This window comes from Vanessa atalanta, chromosome W (assembly GCF_905147765.1).
Source record: "Vanessa atalanta chromosome W, ilVanAtal1.2, whole genome shotgun sequence".
NCBI classification, from domain to species: Eukaryota; Metazoa; Arthropoda; class Insecta; order Lepidoptera; family Nymphalidae; genus Vanessa; species Vanessa atalanta.
This window is the reverse complement of record NC_061901.1, coordinates 2,065,722-2,080,660: the sequence shown is the minus strand read 5'-3', so window position 1 is coordinate 2,080,660 and position 14,939 is coordinate 2,065,722. Positions and strand designations below refer to the sequence as shown.

Genomic DNA, 14,939 nt, shown 5'->3' with positions numbered 1-14,939 from the left:
CTCGACCCCTCTACAATAGTAGGAAAGAAATAAGTAAAAAAAAAAAAAACAACACACAAAACGAAACGAACAAAACAAAGCAAGCAGAACAAAAGAACATAAATGAAAAACAAAATAAATCTAAGAAACTAAATGAAATCAAAGAAACCAAATAAAAGAAGAAGACAAAATAAATCAATAAAAGAAAAAACTCCTAACCCTACTTTGTCACAAAGCCGCTCCACAGTCCACTCTGTTAATAGAGATGTACCGGGAGCGACCCCTGACCCGCCGCGTCAGTCTTAGCCGTGGCCGGCGAGTAAACTCGAGCCGGCCCCGTTGCCCAGGGTACGCCACGAGGAGGCGACTGACATGTACCCCACTAAAACCTAACCTAACCTTTTTTTTTTTTAGTTTTACTAGGAGGAAATGCATTGACGCATTCCGCCCGGCCGAAGGGGGGGGGACCGGGACGGATATGTGGGACTCCCGGGTCAGAAGGCCCCGTCCTACCCACTTAAACCTCCTAGGATTTTCGCCTCGCCGCAAGGCGATAGGGCTACGGGAACGCGCGTGGCTCGCGTGCGGACATTACGGTTTCGCTGAAGACCCGTAATGCCGCCCACGCCTCTGCACTCGCGACCATCTTACGCACTAAGGCCGGAAGCGAGATGTCTTGTCCGATAGCCGTGAACAGGGCAGCGCGAGGCTCTGCCCAAGCTGGGCACTCTGCGCGCGTGTGTTCGGCCGTGTCCACGGCTCCGTTGCCACAATGGTAGCACGTCGTTGTAGGCTCTCTGCCGGCCACGTCACACAGATATTTTGCAAAACATCCGTGGCCGGTCAGAAGCTGTGTCAGGTGGTACGTAAGTGAGTGAGACTCACTCCCGGAACGCGTAGCCTCTCTTTCCATTTTGCGAAGAGCCTTCCGCTGGCCTCCTCCCTCTAGCTCCGAACTTCCCGAGGATGGGGTCGGTCTCCCTCCGCTCTCGCTGCCTTCAGCCGCCAGTAGACGCTCGAGTTGATCTCGGCCTCGAGGTCCCATGGCGGGCTTCCGGACAGCAGGCAGGCTGCAGTGCACGACACCGTACGGTACGCCCGAGCCGCCCTGAGCGCCATCGCTCGCTGCGGACGTCGCAGGGACGCGACGTTGCGTGTACTCAGAGCGTCCGCACGAGCCTCCCGGTCCTCCGACATTGGGGAGAATCCGCCCCAGCGCTCCGGCTGCAGCCACCAGTCTTGGGGCCAAGCGCCGGAAGTGCTCCTCGAACTTCCACCTGCCATCGAGTACGAGTCCCAGGTACTTCATCGTCGACCCGATGGTGATGGAAGTTCCGCCCACTGTGATGACCATCACACATGCCCTGAGGTGGCGCGTTCCGAGGTCCATGAAAAGCAAGGGCCTCGGACTTGTGCAAGGCCACATCAATGCCCAGTGCACGGATGCGGTGAACCGCGTGTGCGACGCCGGCTGTGGCTCGATAAGCCGCCTCGCGATGGGAGCTGCCGCGGGCCGACACGAGGGTGTCGTCAGCGTAGCATGTGACGCTGACCCCCCGCAGAGTGGCCCCGCGCAGCACCCAGTCGTACCCGATGTTCCACAGAAGGGGCCCCAGTACCGAGCCCTGTGGAACACCGCACGTCATCGGTCTTCTTCTCCAACCGTCGCTCGTCGGGTAGGAGACCGCTCTGCCAGCAAAGTAGTCACCGATCAGTCGCTGCAGGTAACACGGCACGTTGTGGTACCTCAGCCCGTCTCGGATGACTTCCCAGGGCAGGGAGTTGAAGGCGTTGGATATGTCCAACGAGACAGCCAACAAAACCCCACCCTGAGCCACCTCCTCTTCTGCCAGGTCCCTCACCCTGGCGATCGCGTCCAGCGTCGAGCGGCCACGGCGGAAGCCATACTGTCGCTCGTTGAGGCCCGGCTCCATGCTGTCGACTAGGCGGACGGCGAGCACACGCTCGAAGAGTTTGCTCACCTCGTCGAGCAGTACGATAGGTGGTAGGCCGACGGCTGATCGGGGGCTCGACCCTCCTTACGGATGAGTACGAGCCTTCCCGTATTCCACCGATCGGGGAACCTGCCCTGAGCCAGGCACGCGTAAAACAGCCGGCACGTAACGTCACCCAACTGCTCCAGCGCGATCGTCAGCGCGCGTCCCGGTATCCCGTCAGGCTCGGGGGCTGTCCTTTTCGAACGGAGCTTCAGGACAGCCGCGCACAACTCCGCCTCGGTAACCGGGGACGCCTGACCCGCCACCTCTCCGACGTATTCGGGTTCCATCGCCGGTGGGACGAACGCTTCTCGCTGCGGGAAGAGCTCCTCCGTGATTCGTCCCAGAAGCTGCGGCTGGATGGTGGTGGTGAGTGGGGGTGTCCAGGGTCGGAGCTTCTGTCTCACGACCCGATACGGTCTCCCCCAGGGATCTGCATCGAGTGAAGCGAGCCACTCCACCCACACCGCTTCCTTCGCCTGCGCGATCGCCTTCCGGAGTGATACGCAAGCCTCTAAAAGCCTGTAAAGAGCCTCTTCCAGGTTGTGGTCGCGTATCCGTCTCCTCCTGGCCCTGGCGTATTGGCGACGGGCCGCAACGCACGTTCTCCGCAGCGTCCGCAGTTCCGGGCGCCACCAGTAGACACGACGACGTGGAGCCTGAGACTGCACCCTCGGCATCGCCACATCGCAAATGCGGAACAGGGCGGCACCGAGTCGGTCAGCCTCTCGGTCGACCTGGACGACCGGATCGGAACCGGCGCACCAGGCCTCCACGATGGCCGCCTCCTTTGCCAACTGGCTGCCGAGGTGGCCCAGACTCCACCGCGGACCTTCTGACCGCTCAACAGCGGGCTGGACGACGGGAACCGCAGAGACATCAAATCGGATATATCTATGATCCGACAGAGTCTCCACCCCCGTCTAGACCCTCCAATCCCGAACACGGCGGGCTAGGGCGATGGACGCGAACGTTAAGTCCACGATCGACTCGCCCCGCTGCCGCACGCACGTGCTCTCCGATCCGCTGTTGATCGTCGCGAGCCCCAGTGTCGGCGACCGCAGACACCACCTCCACTGCAGTCACCGAGTCGTCCAGGTCCAAGACTCTCAACTCGACACACTTAGTCGGTCTATGGACCTGGACCGCGTCCGAGCTGAGGACCTCGCGGAGCTTGACCGCCAGGACATCCGCTGCCTTCTCCGCGTCGTTGGTACCCGGCGGGACCTCCAGCATCCGTGCCCCCGTTGCCGTCGTGCGGAAGCGCACAGAGGTGAGGCCTACCTCGCCGAGCTTGATTCGGCTTTTGGCCTCGGCGAGAACGTCCTCATACCTCACCCCTTTCTCCTCGGCGCCGGGTTTTAGGGTGATCGTAATTACCGCGGTGCGAGGAGGGCGAAGTTTCCCTTTAGGGGCCTTATTCTTCATATCTCTCAAATCCGATTTCGTGGTCTTCGTCATGTTCTTCTTAGCCGCCTTGCTCTGTTGTTTTTCAAATCAAATCAAATCAAAAACTCTTTATTTGGACATACACATTGTACAAATCATAAAATAAAATAAAAAATATACAAAATGACAAAAAACAGGAAAGAATGTGATGCCCAAATTGGTAAACCACTCAGCTTGTGTTGAAACCATTGTTAAATGAGCTTCAACGCTGGTATTCTGTGGTCGCCAGTAGCTACGTACGTCACGTCATAGGTAGCGAAAAAATAATTGATAAAGTAACTAATTATAAATATACATATGTGTGGTACTATTTGAATGAAAGTGAACGCCCTAGTTATAGTCTAGACGCTCACTTGATCGTACGCTGATAAACGTCCACAAGTTAATATATGTATAAAGAAATAAAATTAATGTACTTAAAGTTATTAAATTATAAGTTGAGTAACGAGTGTTACTGTGTGTAAATATAATAGTGTATGCTACATAAAATTACCTATATGTGATAAATGATAAATATATGATATATAAATTTGTTAATCCCGAGTTATAGAAAATAGAATAAAAGATAATTGTCATATTAATTAAATACGCGCTATTCGCTGCCAACAGTGGATTTCATAACAGTAAATTATATATGACTCTTTTCATATTCCATTTTTAGAATGGGGGTTTCAAACAACCCAAAGATTACATCGAGCAATCAACACGTGTGACAAAACACGATATGCTGAGAGTACAAACGCACCGCCACCTTGCCAAAAGGCCAAATCAAGTAGGTAAGTATTTAAAGTAATTTTACACAAGAGAACAAACGTGCGAAAAATAAAAACCAATATGTAAATGTTTGTTAAGAATGTAATTGTAAATCTATTAAATACATTTTAAATTTTTTTCTAAAGATATTTACTGTTTTCAGGTTTCGAAGAGGTGGCGGCGGGTTATTCCAGCACTTTGTCGCAGTGTAAATGAAACTACCCCGAAAAGCAGCAGTCTTATATGGCGGCATGGACAACGAGTAAGATGAGGCTCGTGTTTCATGGGTTAGTCTCTGCTCACAGGCCCATTTGAGTTTGTGATATAGATACGGAGGCATTTTGTATTTTACTATGCTGAACAATAAAGTCGCGAAATGTAACTGTCTGCGATAGTCCATTTTTAACATTTTGACAGAGTTCAAATATGGCGTAACGTGTGAGCGTGGTGGAACGTTGAAACAATATCGAGCACAGGCATTTTGAACCTTTTGAATAAGATTTTTAGTACGCATTAGTAACCTCGGGCCCGTTACGATATCGGCATAATTTAATTTCGAAAGAACAAGTGCCTCGCACAGATTTATTCTCACGTGAGGTTTCAAGTATTTACGAATTTGATATAGTAATTTTAACCGATAGAAGCAATTTCGAACAATTTGCATAATGTGCTGATCAAATCTTAAGTTTTTGTCCATAAAGACTCCCAGATTTCTAGTTTCGCTGACTCGCTCAACCTGAATGTTTTGCAATTTTATATTTGGGGATAATGATGTTATCTTGTGTATCTGAGTTGGCGGCCCAAGATCATGTATTTAGTATTCTTTGGGTTTAAGATCAGACAGTTTGAGTTGGACCATGTAGTAATTCTCTTTAAGTCTTCGTTAAGCTTGTTTAGCGCTATATTTAAATCTGTGGGTTTAAAAGATAAATATAACTGAATATCGTCGGCGTAAATATGATAATTGCAGAAATGTATCGAATTAACTATGTCAGCACAATATAGCGAAAAGAGAACAGATCCGAGGATAGATCCCTGCGGTACCCCTCTTGTAATTGTACTGCTTCCAGATACGCATTTAGATCCATCCTCCCGAGTAACTTCTACAACCTGAGATCTATTGTTGAGATAGCTATCGAACCACCTAATAGTATCTGCACTAAAACCGTAGTAGTGTAATTTAGACAGTAATAACGCTAAATTAATAGTATCGAAGGCACGTGAAAAATCGAGGAGCACTAGTATGGTACCTTCCCCAGCGTCTTGCGCTCTTAGAACATCGTCAACTACATTAGCTAGAGCGGTAGATGTACTTCTACCCTTCCTAAACCCAGACTGAACACAAGGAAGTATTTCATTAGCTTCTAAATAGTCTGTAAGTTGAAAACACACTATTTTTTCTAGGACTTTTGATAATGAGGGCAAAATACTAATTGGTCGAAAATCGCTAATATTTATGGGGTTATCAATTTTTGGTATAGGTTTCACGATTGCATTTTTCCATAAATAAGGAAAAGTGGATGTCCGAATGGAAGTATTAACTATATTTACAATCGTTTCAGAAATAAACGGTAAACCACTATAAATCATATCCATTGAGATACCATCGGATCCTATAGCCTTTGATTTAATGCTCCGTAATGTTTTTAATACAGTTATGTCGTCTACCTGATTTAAGGCAAAGCTACTAGAACAATATCTGTTACTGGTATAGAAATTAAGATCCGATAGTGTCACATCATTATTACCGGGTAAATCAAGGAAAAAATGATTAAGTAAATTCGGATCCGATAGGTGATCAGGTAGAAAACAATCCCGTTTTTTCTTATAGTTAAAAATGTTTTTTAGATGCTTCCACATGTACTTCGGCCTCTTTGTATTATTATTTATGAAGTGAGTAAAGTAGGCACTCTTCTCTCTGTGGATTGCCAATTCAACTTCAGATTTTAAATCCTTATAGAACGATATGTGAATGTCATCGCGAATACTGTTAAATTCGCTAACAAGACTGTTTACATCGTATATGTTTTCAAATTGTAGATTAAAATTAGTTAAGTAGTCTTTGAGGTCATTCTCAGTAATGTTGTTAATTTTTCTATAGAATTTGAGCAATGGTTTAGGCTTCTCCTTTCGAATATTAAAATCGAAGGATAAGAAGGCATGGCTGCTAAGCTCATGTATATAGTCTACCCGAACTTGACTAGTATTACCATCCACACAAACTAAATCTATCAGAGTCTCACTGTGTGAAGTAAAGTGGGTGGGGTCTTTAACAATTTGGTTGAGATTGGAGAACGTTAAAAAATCAATTAATAGACGTGTACAATAATTGTTGGTGTCGAGAAAGTTAATATTAAAGTCACCCATCAACACTATATGATCATAATCACAAAGTGTAGTGAACGTCTCCGTAAGCCCATCAAAAAAAGTACGTGGATTTAGCCACGGAGGTCGATAAGCAGTGCCGATAATTAGCTTCTTCCCACCAACGCTCACCCTCAGCCACATTTGTTCTATGTCCGGGGAAGTTATCGGATGGATAAGAGTACGCGCCGAAATTCCTCTTCTAATGTAATAGCCCACACCACCACCACGGCCACGCACTGCAGCAGGGCGCGGCTTGTGGCGTAGTCGATATCCTGGGATATGTGGTGCTCGTCCCTCCTCACCTTCTCTAAGCCACGTTTCATTTAAAGCCATGATATCGACGTCATGGCGATCGATAGCCAACATGAACTCGTCATGATGTGCCCCCAGAGAGCCTGGATTCAGAAAACCAATTCTTAATTTACGTACCCTAGGCATTGTTGATAAAAATCTCTGTAACATTGTAACCGGAATATATATATGTGTAAAAAATGTGTAATTGTTAGGAATAACATATCTAAAAATATATGTAAAAGTCCGATATAAAAGTTATATGTAAGTATAATAAAGTAAAAAATATATAATGTAGTATAATGTAATGGATAAATAGTGTGAATAAATTGGCGTACGTTGGCTGCATTGCTCATTTTAAATTTGGGCATCTCACTCGTAATATTAAAACAGATTAATATATCGTTATATTTTAACGACTCGAGTAATTTAAAATCAATGGTAAATTAAGAATAAAAGGACAGTAATAGCAAAAAGTAAAGTATTTAACAATAACATGTAAACATTCAATATTAACGTAAAGTAGTAAACAATCTAATCTTTGCTTATGCAAAAAAACTTTTGAATATCTGTTTCCGCTCGGATGCGATATACAGGTGTATCCGTACTACGCCGTATATAAATTTTACCCCCTCTCGTCCAGACGAATCGCCATCCCTTTCTATTTCCTTCCTCTCGCGCCTTAAAAAATAGGTAGCGATTGAGAGGAGTGAGTCGCTCATTGAAATAATAACGTCGCAGCTCCCCATCGATGATGCCCGACGTATCAACACCGCGCCGCACGCGCGCCGTTCGCAGCAGCTCGTCGCGCAGTGAGCGGCGTGCCAGCCGCACCACAATAGTACGCGGTCGTACTCGCTCGCCGTTAGACCCGATGATATCTTGAGGCACATTTTGCGCATTTTACGCCATCTGTGGTCGCAAGAAATTTACCACAGTGCTTGCACTTATTTACCATTATCGATATGAATGAGGCACTACGCAGTGTTAAAGGAGGACGTTAGATGGCGTTGTAAAAATGAAAAAATTAGCTAAAATCTAAATTTTTTCTTTCACGTCAAAGTTACGTGGGTATATTGTAACAGACCGTTCAGAGATATTTTAATGATATTTCTGTTAATAAACACTAGAAAGGTCTTCCCACTATAGTTCACTCACGGAATATTGTCACACACACAATTATTTAGTATAACAAAACTGTTTAATAGTGTCTTTGTTTTTTATTTAATTTAAAACTATTAGAGCCACAAAATCAGCTGTCACTCCAACGACGTGACGTGATAAAAAAGTTTTTGAGCAACGGCGGCCCATGACAGCGACGAACTGCCTGGTTTCGCAGATGGAGGGGCAGTTCGCTTCTCTGCTGTCGCTGCTGTTGCTGCCGCTTCTTGGGCAGCCATGTTCGGCCGTTTTGCCTTCTTCTTCTTCTTCTTCGTGACAGCAGCGACGGGCGACTCGGATGGTGTCGTCACCCTCGCTGTTGCGACTGCGGTCTGCGCTGATTGACGGTCGGCGGCCAGCGGAGGTCGCAGCCGAGGCTCCGGAAGGAGACGGCGCTCGATGCCCTCCATCCGGGCATTCAGCATTGTGCTGAACTGCTCCCGGTTGGAGCGCAGCGCCTTCTCCATGACACGCTGGATGTTCGCGTCATCCATCTTCGCCGGCTGCGTGCGCATCAGTGCCACTTCCCGGCGCAGCTCGGCCAGTTGACCCGATAGCTGCGCCTTGGCTGCTTCCAATCGCGCAACTTCCTCCGTGATGGTCAGGGCTCTGAGGTCCGCTACCGCGCCTTTGATGGAATTCGCGGCAGCCTTTAGAGCCCTGACAAACGTACCCTTTAGGTTGCCGGATTTATCGGCAACCTGCAGCACCACGTCCAACGCTTCTTGGACGGCTGCGTCCAGAGCAGCTGACGTCTTCGCCGCCTCGTCAGTGGGCACGTCCGGTTGACGTCTTCTGTTTCGGGCCTCCATGACCACCTTGGCCGCTTCATTATAAGCGGCCAGCGCGTCTTCAGTTTCACGTCTCTCTTCTTTCCGGGACAGGGTGCTCAGCTCCTCCATTGATTTGCCCAGTCCAACGTATCTGCCGTGGGTGGATGGTCGTCCACGCCCCCTTTTGTTAGCCGGCTTTAACCACCTGCTAATAGAGGTCTCCGAGTCGCTACGCATACAGCGTATGTGGCGTCGCTATCGGAGTCCGAGTGGGTGTCTTCTCTGTGAGGCCGCTTCTCCCCTTTTCTCCGTTCGTTGCCAACCGACGAGACCGACTCGAGAGAGAGTCGTTCTAGCCGGACGACGGGTACCTTGGGTGCGCCTGGGTCATTGGTTTTGGTGTGCGCCATCGGGGCGCCCACTTCCACCACCATGTCAACTTGTCCTGTCATCGTGCCTGTGTCCGTTATGCTCGCGGTATGATCGTCGTGAAAATCGAAAATGCATCTTTGTCTCCCCCAGAATTCGAAGTGGGACAGCCCGATCCGTGAAGCGGATCGGAGAGGGATTGTCACCCTCCTGGGGTAGTTTTACCTTTAGTTGCATTCATTTTTAAAAATTGTGCCGGGGCTGCCGGCAGGAAGAAGGAAGGATAGGAGGAGGAAGGAATAAGGATGTGGAAGGGTAGGAAAGGAAACGCAGTCGGGACCGAAATACCCTTCGGCCATGCACCCCATCGCGCTGCGAGGCTACTTGGGATTCGGGGTGATTTTTTATCGAAATTTGTAAATTTCTTTTGTTGTTTCTTCCTCAAAACAACATAAGAAATTTACAAATTTATATACACCTAATTAACAAATAACAAAATAAACATGAAATATGTATAACAACTACGACTAGATATTTACAAATATACAACACCCTCATTTGCCACGAGGCCGCGCACACGGTCCACTCTGGTGATCAGAGAAGGACCGGGAGCGACCCGTGACCTAACCGCCGCGTCAGTCTTAGCCGTGGCCGGCGAGTAAACTCGAGCCGGCTCCGTTGCCCAGGGTACGTCACGAGGAGGCGACTGACATGTACCCCCCCCCCGGGGGAACCTAACCTAACCTAACCAGAAGGTTCACCAGTATAGTGGATATAACTGCATGCTCATTAGACCTGCTGGAACTGATCGAAGGCTGGAGGGTAGACCAAACCACCACCAGCTCCGACCACAGTACCATTTTGTTACCAAAAATTTTTGTGAGAAACAGGATAGGGAAGGAGTATGGTATGGAGTTGACAGAATTATAAGGAAAACCACCAGGAGACAAGAAGACTTGACCCTAACCAAAGATGGAGCACACCTGAACCCCAAAGAGTCGGCTGACTTGCTAGCTGAGACGTTCTACCCCGAAGATCTCGCTAGAGTAGACAATGTCCACCATCACCGCACCAGAGAGGCGGCAGAGCGAATAAACGACAGGCAGGATGCTGAGCATCACGACCCGCCGTTTATTATGCTGGAACTAAAGACCGCGATCGGAGAGCACCGAGGACGCCCTCTATACCCTGATACACCACATAAAGGGGCAGATTAAGCTCAAAAAGCTTGTCGCCCTGGTGTCACTAGATATAGAGGGATCCTTCGACAGCGCATGGTGGCCAGCAATCAGAATTCGTCTGGCTGAGGAAAAAGTACCGGTAAATATCAGGAGGCTACTAGACAGTTATCTCGACAAAAGGAAAGTCAGACTCAGATACGCTGGGGAAGAAATGATAAGAGCCACAAATAAAGGATGTGTGCAAGGGTCAATAGGTGGCCCTATCATGTGGAATCTCTTGTTAGACCCACTACTACATGAAATGGAAAAGAAGAAGTACTTCTGTCAAGCATTCGCTGACGATGTAGTGCTGGTTTTCGCGGAAGACACGGCTCTCGAAATTGAGAGACAGGCCGGAGCCGCCCTGAGTTATGCTCACGAATGGGGTATAGCGAACAAACTAAAATTCGCACCACACAAGACCTGCGCAATGACTACTACAAACAAATTAAAATACGACACCCCACGTTTGAGCATGGCCGGGGTGGACATCGGCATGTCTGACGAGATTAAAATCCTGGGGCTCACTATAGATAGAAAACTCACATTTAACAAACACGTCGCAAACATATGCGCCAAAGGCACAGACATATATAAAAGACTATCGAAAGCCGCAAGGGTTAGCTGGAGGCTACACCCAGAAATAATTAGGATAATCTATACGGCTGCAATAGAGCCAATCATTACTTATGCAGCAGCGGCGTGGGCGCCTGCGGCGGGAAAACTTGGAGTGCAAAAACACTTGAACGCGGTCCAGAGAGGTTTCGCTCAGAAGCTCTGTAAATCCTACCGTCTCTCTGAACGCGGCACTACTACTGGCCGGGATACTGCCTCTCGACCTAAGAGTAAAGGAAGCAGCCGCCCTTTATGAAGCACGGAGAGGGTCATCCCGCTCAGTACTGGGCGATCGAGAGACCGAACGAGCGGCTGGATTTGCGGACGCTCCTCACCCGGCGATGCAGATGGACCTGGAGATCCGAAGTCTCTCGGACCAGAACCAAGTAGACCTAAACAATGTGCAGCAGGTGCGAATATTCACCGACGGGAGCAAGATTGGCGGCCGGGTCGGGGCTGCATTATCCTTATGGAATAATGAGGTCGAGACCAAGGCAGTCAAACTCAGCCTACCCGCGTACTGCACAGTCTACCAGGCGGAACTCCTGGCCATCTGTAGAGCCACAAGCGAGATCCTCAAGAACGGGGGGAGTTCCTTTGGTCTGTACAGTGACTCCAGAGCAGCGCTGAAGACCGTAACGGGCCAATGGAACCTTCATCCGTTAGCGGTGGAGATCAGACGTAACTTACATCGGGCTTTGGTACAAAACAAGATGGTGTTCTTGTTTTGGATCAAAGCCCACACGGGTCTCCCCGGGAACGAACGCGCAGACTGCCTGGCGAAGGAAGCGGCGCTCTCGAGCCGGAGAAAGCCGGACTACGACCAGGTTCCGGTTTCATTCGTCAAGAGGAACATTCGTGAGAAGACTCTCGCTGAATGGAACCGGCGATACCAGTCGGGAGGGACGGCTTCCGTAACGAGAGCGTTCTTTCCGGACGCGGTAAAGAAATTAGAAAAATAAAACCCCAAGGATACCTAACGCAGATGTTCACGGGACATGGTGGATTCTCCGAATACTTGCACCGGTTCAAGTGTAAGGAGAACCCATCATGTCTATGCGATCCACAGGCGGTGGAATCTACGCTGCACTGCTTGCTCGAATGCCCCATCCACCAAATTGAAAAATATAATTTTGAACAAAAAACGGGGGTGAAACTGGAAAGGAGTAGCCTACCTATTATTTGAGAATAAAGAGCACGGAAAAGATTTAATGGACTATTGCGTTAAATTATGTAAAATTGTAAATATTAGAAATAGTTAGTATTGGTAATTTGCTGTAAATGTATAATTGTATAATATAGAATATGTTTGAGACGTAGATGTAAGTTTTAACTGTATATATAAAATATGTAAAAAAAGGCCCTGAAATAATATCAGGGGAAACGGGAGGAACAAACGTGACTAGATTTTGATTTTGATGACAAATGGGGATTTTAGCCGGTAAGAGTCCGGTACTGCCTGGGCCCTCCATTCCTAGGCGTCCATGAGGGATTTTCCCCGGAAAAAAAAAAAAAACCTAACTAGTCTCCCCCCGTCCGCAGTCGAAGGAACGCGCTTCCTAAGTCGCTCCGCGACAAAGTTATACGGCTTTTATTTATTTATTTAATATTTGGGAAACAAACAGATATAAAATATAATCTAATTACATAATACAATTTAAATATCACATTATCCAGCGAAGTTTCCACCGATTGATAAAACATAAAATGCACTCAAATATTTTAACACAATAAGAGAAAAATTATTGGACAATATTAAAAATATATAATTAAGTTTATTTAAGATTGTTACAAATATTATCTTTAAATTGAATCAAAGATAAATGAAATATATCAATGTTCCCAAAATGCTTATTATATTCGCGACAAGCTCTGATTATTTTTACAGTTAGCATTATGTGATGAATGACAAGTGGGAGTATAAAACATAACGGTTGACAAGCGTTGGATCGTGGGCAGTTCAGAGACAACTTGCTAAGTAGAAAAGGGGAGTCAACAATATTATTAATAATTTTATATAAGAAAACTTGGTCTCTCATAGATCGGCGTTTTGAAAGAGCTAATAAAGGTTCATGGGTAGAATCGCTAGATTTAAAAGACAAATATTTTAAAAATTTGTTTTGGATCTTCTCAATTTCATTTATATGAATATTGTACTGAGGATTCCATACCGTAGATGCATACTCGAGTATAGAACGGACGTACGCGTTATAAAGCAGGTTAATAGTAGAAGTATTTTTAAATTCAGATCCTGTTCTCATGATGAATCCTACCATGCGATAGGCTTTTGTTGAAATACTTCTAATATGAGAACCAAAAGAGAGCTTGCTATCCAGTGTCACGCCAAAGTCTCTCACCTCGTTCTTCCTTGATATGTCGTTATTATTGACAGTATATTTATAAAGCAAAGTTTTACGCTTACGAGAAAAAGAAATTATAGCACATTTGTTTATGTTAAGATGAAGAGAATTTAATTTGCAGTATGTCTCTAACCTGTTTGAGTCAGATTGTAGAGCATGACAATCATCTAAAGATTTAATAGATTTGAAATTTTTTGTGTCATCAGCATATAAAAGAAAATCTGAAGACACAAAAACATTATTTATGTCATTTATAAATATATTGAAAAGTAAAGGACCGAGGTGAGAGCACCTGAACTTATCGGTATAAAAGATGACAAATAACCTTTAATAGAGACAGCCTGAGTACGGTTGCGAAGATATGAATCCAACCATCTGAGCAGGTCGCCGTGTATACCGAAACTTTCATCTCAACGAAACAACACGTTAAAGTTACGTATTTTTAAACTTTAAAAATCCATAAAAGTGGTATAAAATGCTTAGTTTCTCGTGAAAGTGGTCTCAGAAGTTGTGTTCTAGTGCAGTGCAAATAGTTGTAAAGAAACCGTTCATCCAGGTTTCCATTTTCACCCTTAAAAGGGAAAAAATCCGGAAAAAGTTTAAATTTGCAACTGTTTTTTAAATACGCTGTCACATCTAAAGCGATAAGTCTTTATCGTGAATATTTACTCTTAAGAGATTAATAAAACTTTATATGATGTTACTCTACACAAACATGACAATTTAAGAGCAAATTAAAGTGAATAGTTATAAAGTTAATCGATCGTAAAAAGTGTATCAGTGCTAAGTGCAAGTATAGTTATTAAACATAGCCCACTAGTACACCAATATAAATAAACAAAGCAACAAATAGATCTTCAACAGTTACATAGATACTGATTTTTCACACTGTAACCGTAATAGCTTTGTTGGTCTAGTGGTGCGAACTAATGAATATATCTGTCGAGCGCAGGATCGAAACTCAGCAGAACGTGTCTCAGCTTTTTCTGTGATTCATATTTTTCATTTTTTGCATTTGCTACTTCAACTATTCTTCAAAGATGGCGCTTTGTGGAGTATGCAATAAAAATATTTCTGTATCACAAAAAAGTATTAAATGTTCTAATACAGGATGCAATATTCATTATCATGCAGATTGTGTAAAGTACAACGAAAACGTCATTCATCGCTCTAAATGGGTGTGTCCAGTTTGTTTACCAAAGCGTTCAAAAGTAACTAGTAATACTAATACACCGAGTCAAAGCAAAGTCCAATATGATCAAGAATTTGAAACCCCTCCAAGCGCTTCCAGTCTTCCATTAGAGTCCATTGTCAATGAAATACGTAGTTTTCATAAGGAAATTAATCTTAAAGTAGATGAACAACAGTTGATTCTCAATAAATTCAATATATGCCTAGAAAAAATGCAAGAAGAAGTAAAGGGCATTATAAATAAATTTTCAGCATTACAAAATGATTTTGATGAAGTTACAGAGTCTTTAAAATTTTTATCCGACTCCCACGATAACCAAATTAACATAAATGAAGACTACAAAAACAGGATAATTGAATTAGAAAAAGAGAATATGAATCTACGCACTAACATCACGGGACTCGAATTCAAAA

The 14,939-nt window shown here is 45.6% G+C and overlaps 3 protein-coding genes across 3 annotated transcripts; 1 reads left to right on the top strand and 2 right to left on the bottom strand.

The window, feature by feature from the left end:
* Positions 1 to 538: 538 nt before the first annotated feature.
* LOC125075492 lies at positions 539 to 1,913 on the bottom strand. Its single transcript, XM_047687205.1, has 2 exons — positions 1,390 to 1,913; positions 539 to 1,343 (listed from the first exon to the last, which is right to left on the bottom strand). The coding sequence occupies exons 1-2, from the start codon at positions 1,911 to 1,913 to the stop codon at positions 539 to 541; spliced, it is 1,329 nt and encodes a 442-aa protein (XP_047543161.1).
* A 3,039-nt stretch (positions 1,914 to 4,952) lies between these two features.
* LOC125075491 lies at positions 4,953 to 7,729 on the bottom strand. The gene is made up of 2 exons (XM_047687204.1): positions 7,466 to 7,729; positions 4,953 to 6,998 (listed from the first exon to the last, which is right to left on the bottom strand). The coding sequence occupies exons 1-2, from the start codon at positions 7,727 to 7,729 to the stop codon at positions 4,953 to 4,955; spliced, it is 2,310 nt and encodes a 769-aa protein (XP_047543160.1).
* A 3,586-nt stretch (positions 7,730 to 11,315) lies between these two features.
* Positions 11,316 to 11,936, top strand: LOC125075489 (ribonuclease H-like). The gene has a single exon (XM_047687203.1). It carries the CDS (start codon positions 11,316 to 11,318, stop codon positions 11,934 to 11,936), a length of 621 nt encoding a protein of 206 aa, XP_047543159.1.
* Positions 11,937 to 14,939: the final 3,003 nt, after the last annotated feature.

Bases quoted from the DNA above. Each gene is read 5' to 3' on its own strand.
- LOC125075491 (XM_047687204.1), bottom strand. From the start codon at position 7,729: ATGTGCCTCAAGATATCATCGGGTCTAACGGCGAGCGAGTACGACCGC. The intron at 6,999-7,465 runs GTAAAATTTATA...ACAATGTTACAG, and splicing joins ATTCGTCTGGACGAGAGGGG to AGATTTTTATCAACAATGCC.
- LOC125075492 (XM_047687205.1), bottom strand. From the start codon at position 1,913: ATGGAGCCGGGCCTCAACGAGCGACAGTATGGCTTCCGCCGTGGCCGC. The intron at 1,344-1,389 runs GTCCGAGGCCCT...GCGCCACCTCAG, and splicing joins ATTGATGTGGCCTTGCACAA to GGCATGTGTGATGGTCATCA.
- LOC125075489 (XM_047687203.1), top strand. From the start codon at position 11,316: ATGCAGATGGACCTGGAGATCCGAAGTCTCTCGGACCAGAACCAAGTA.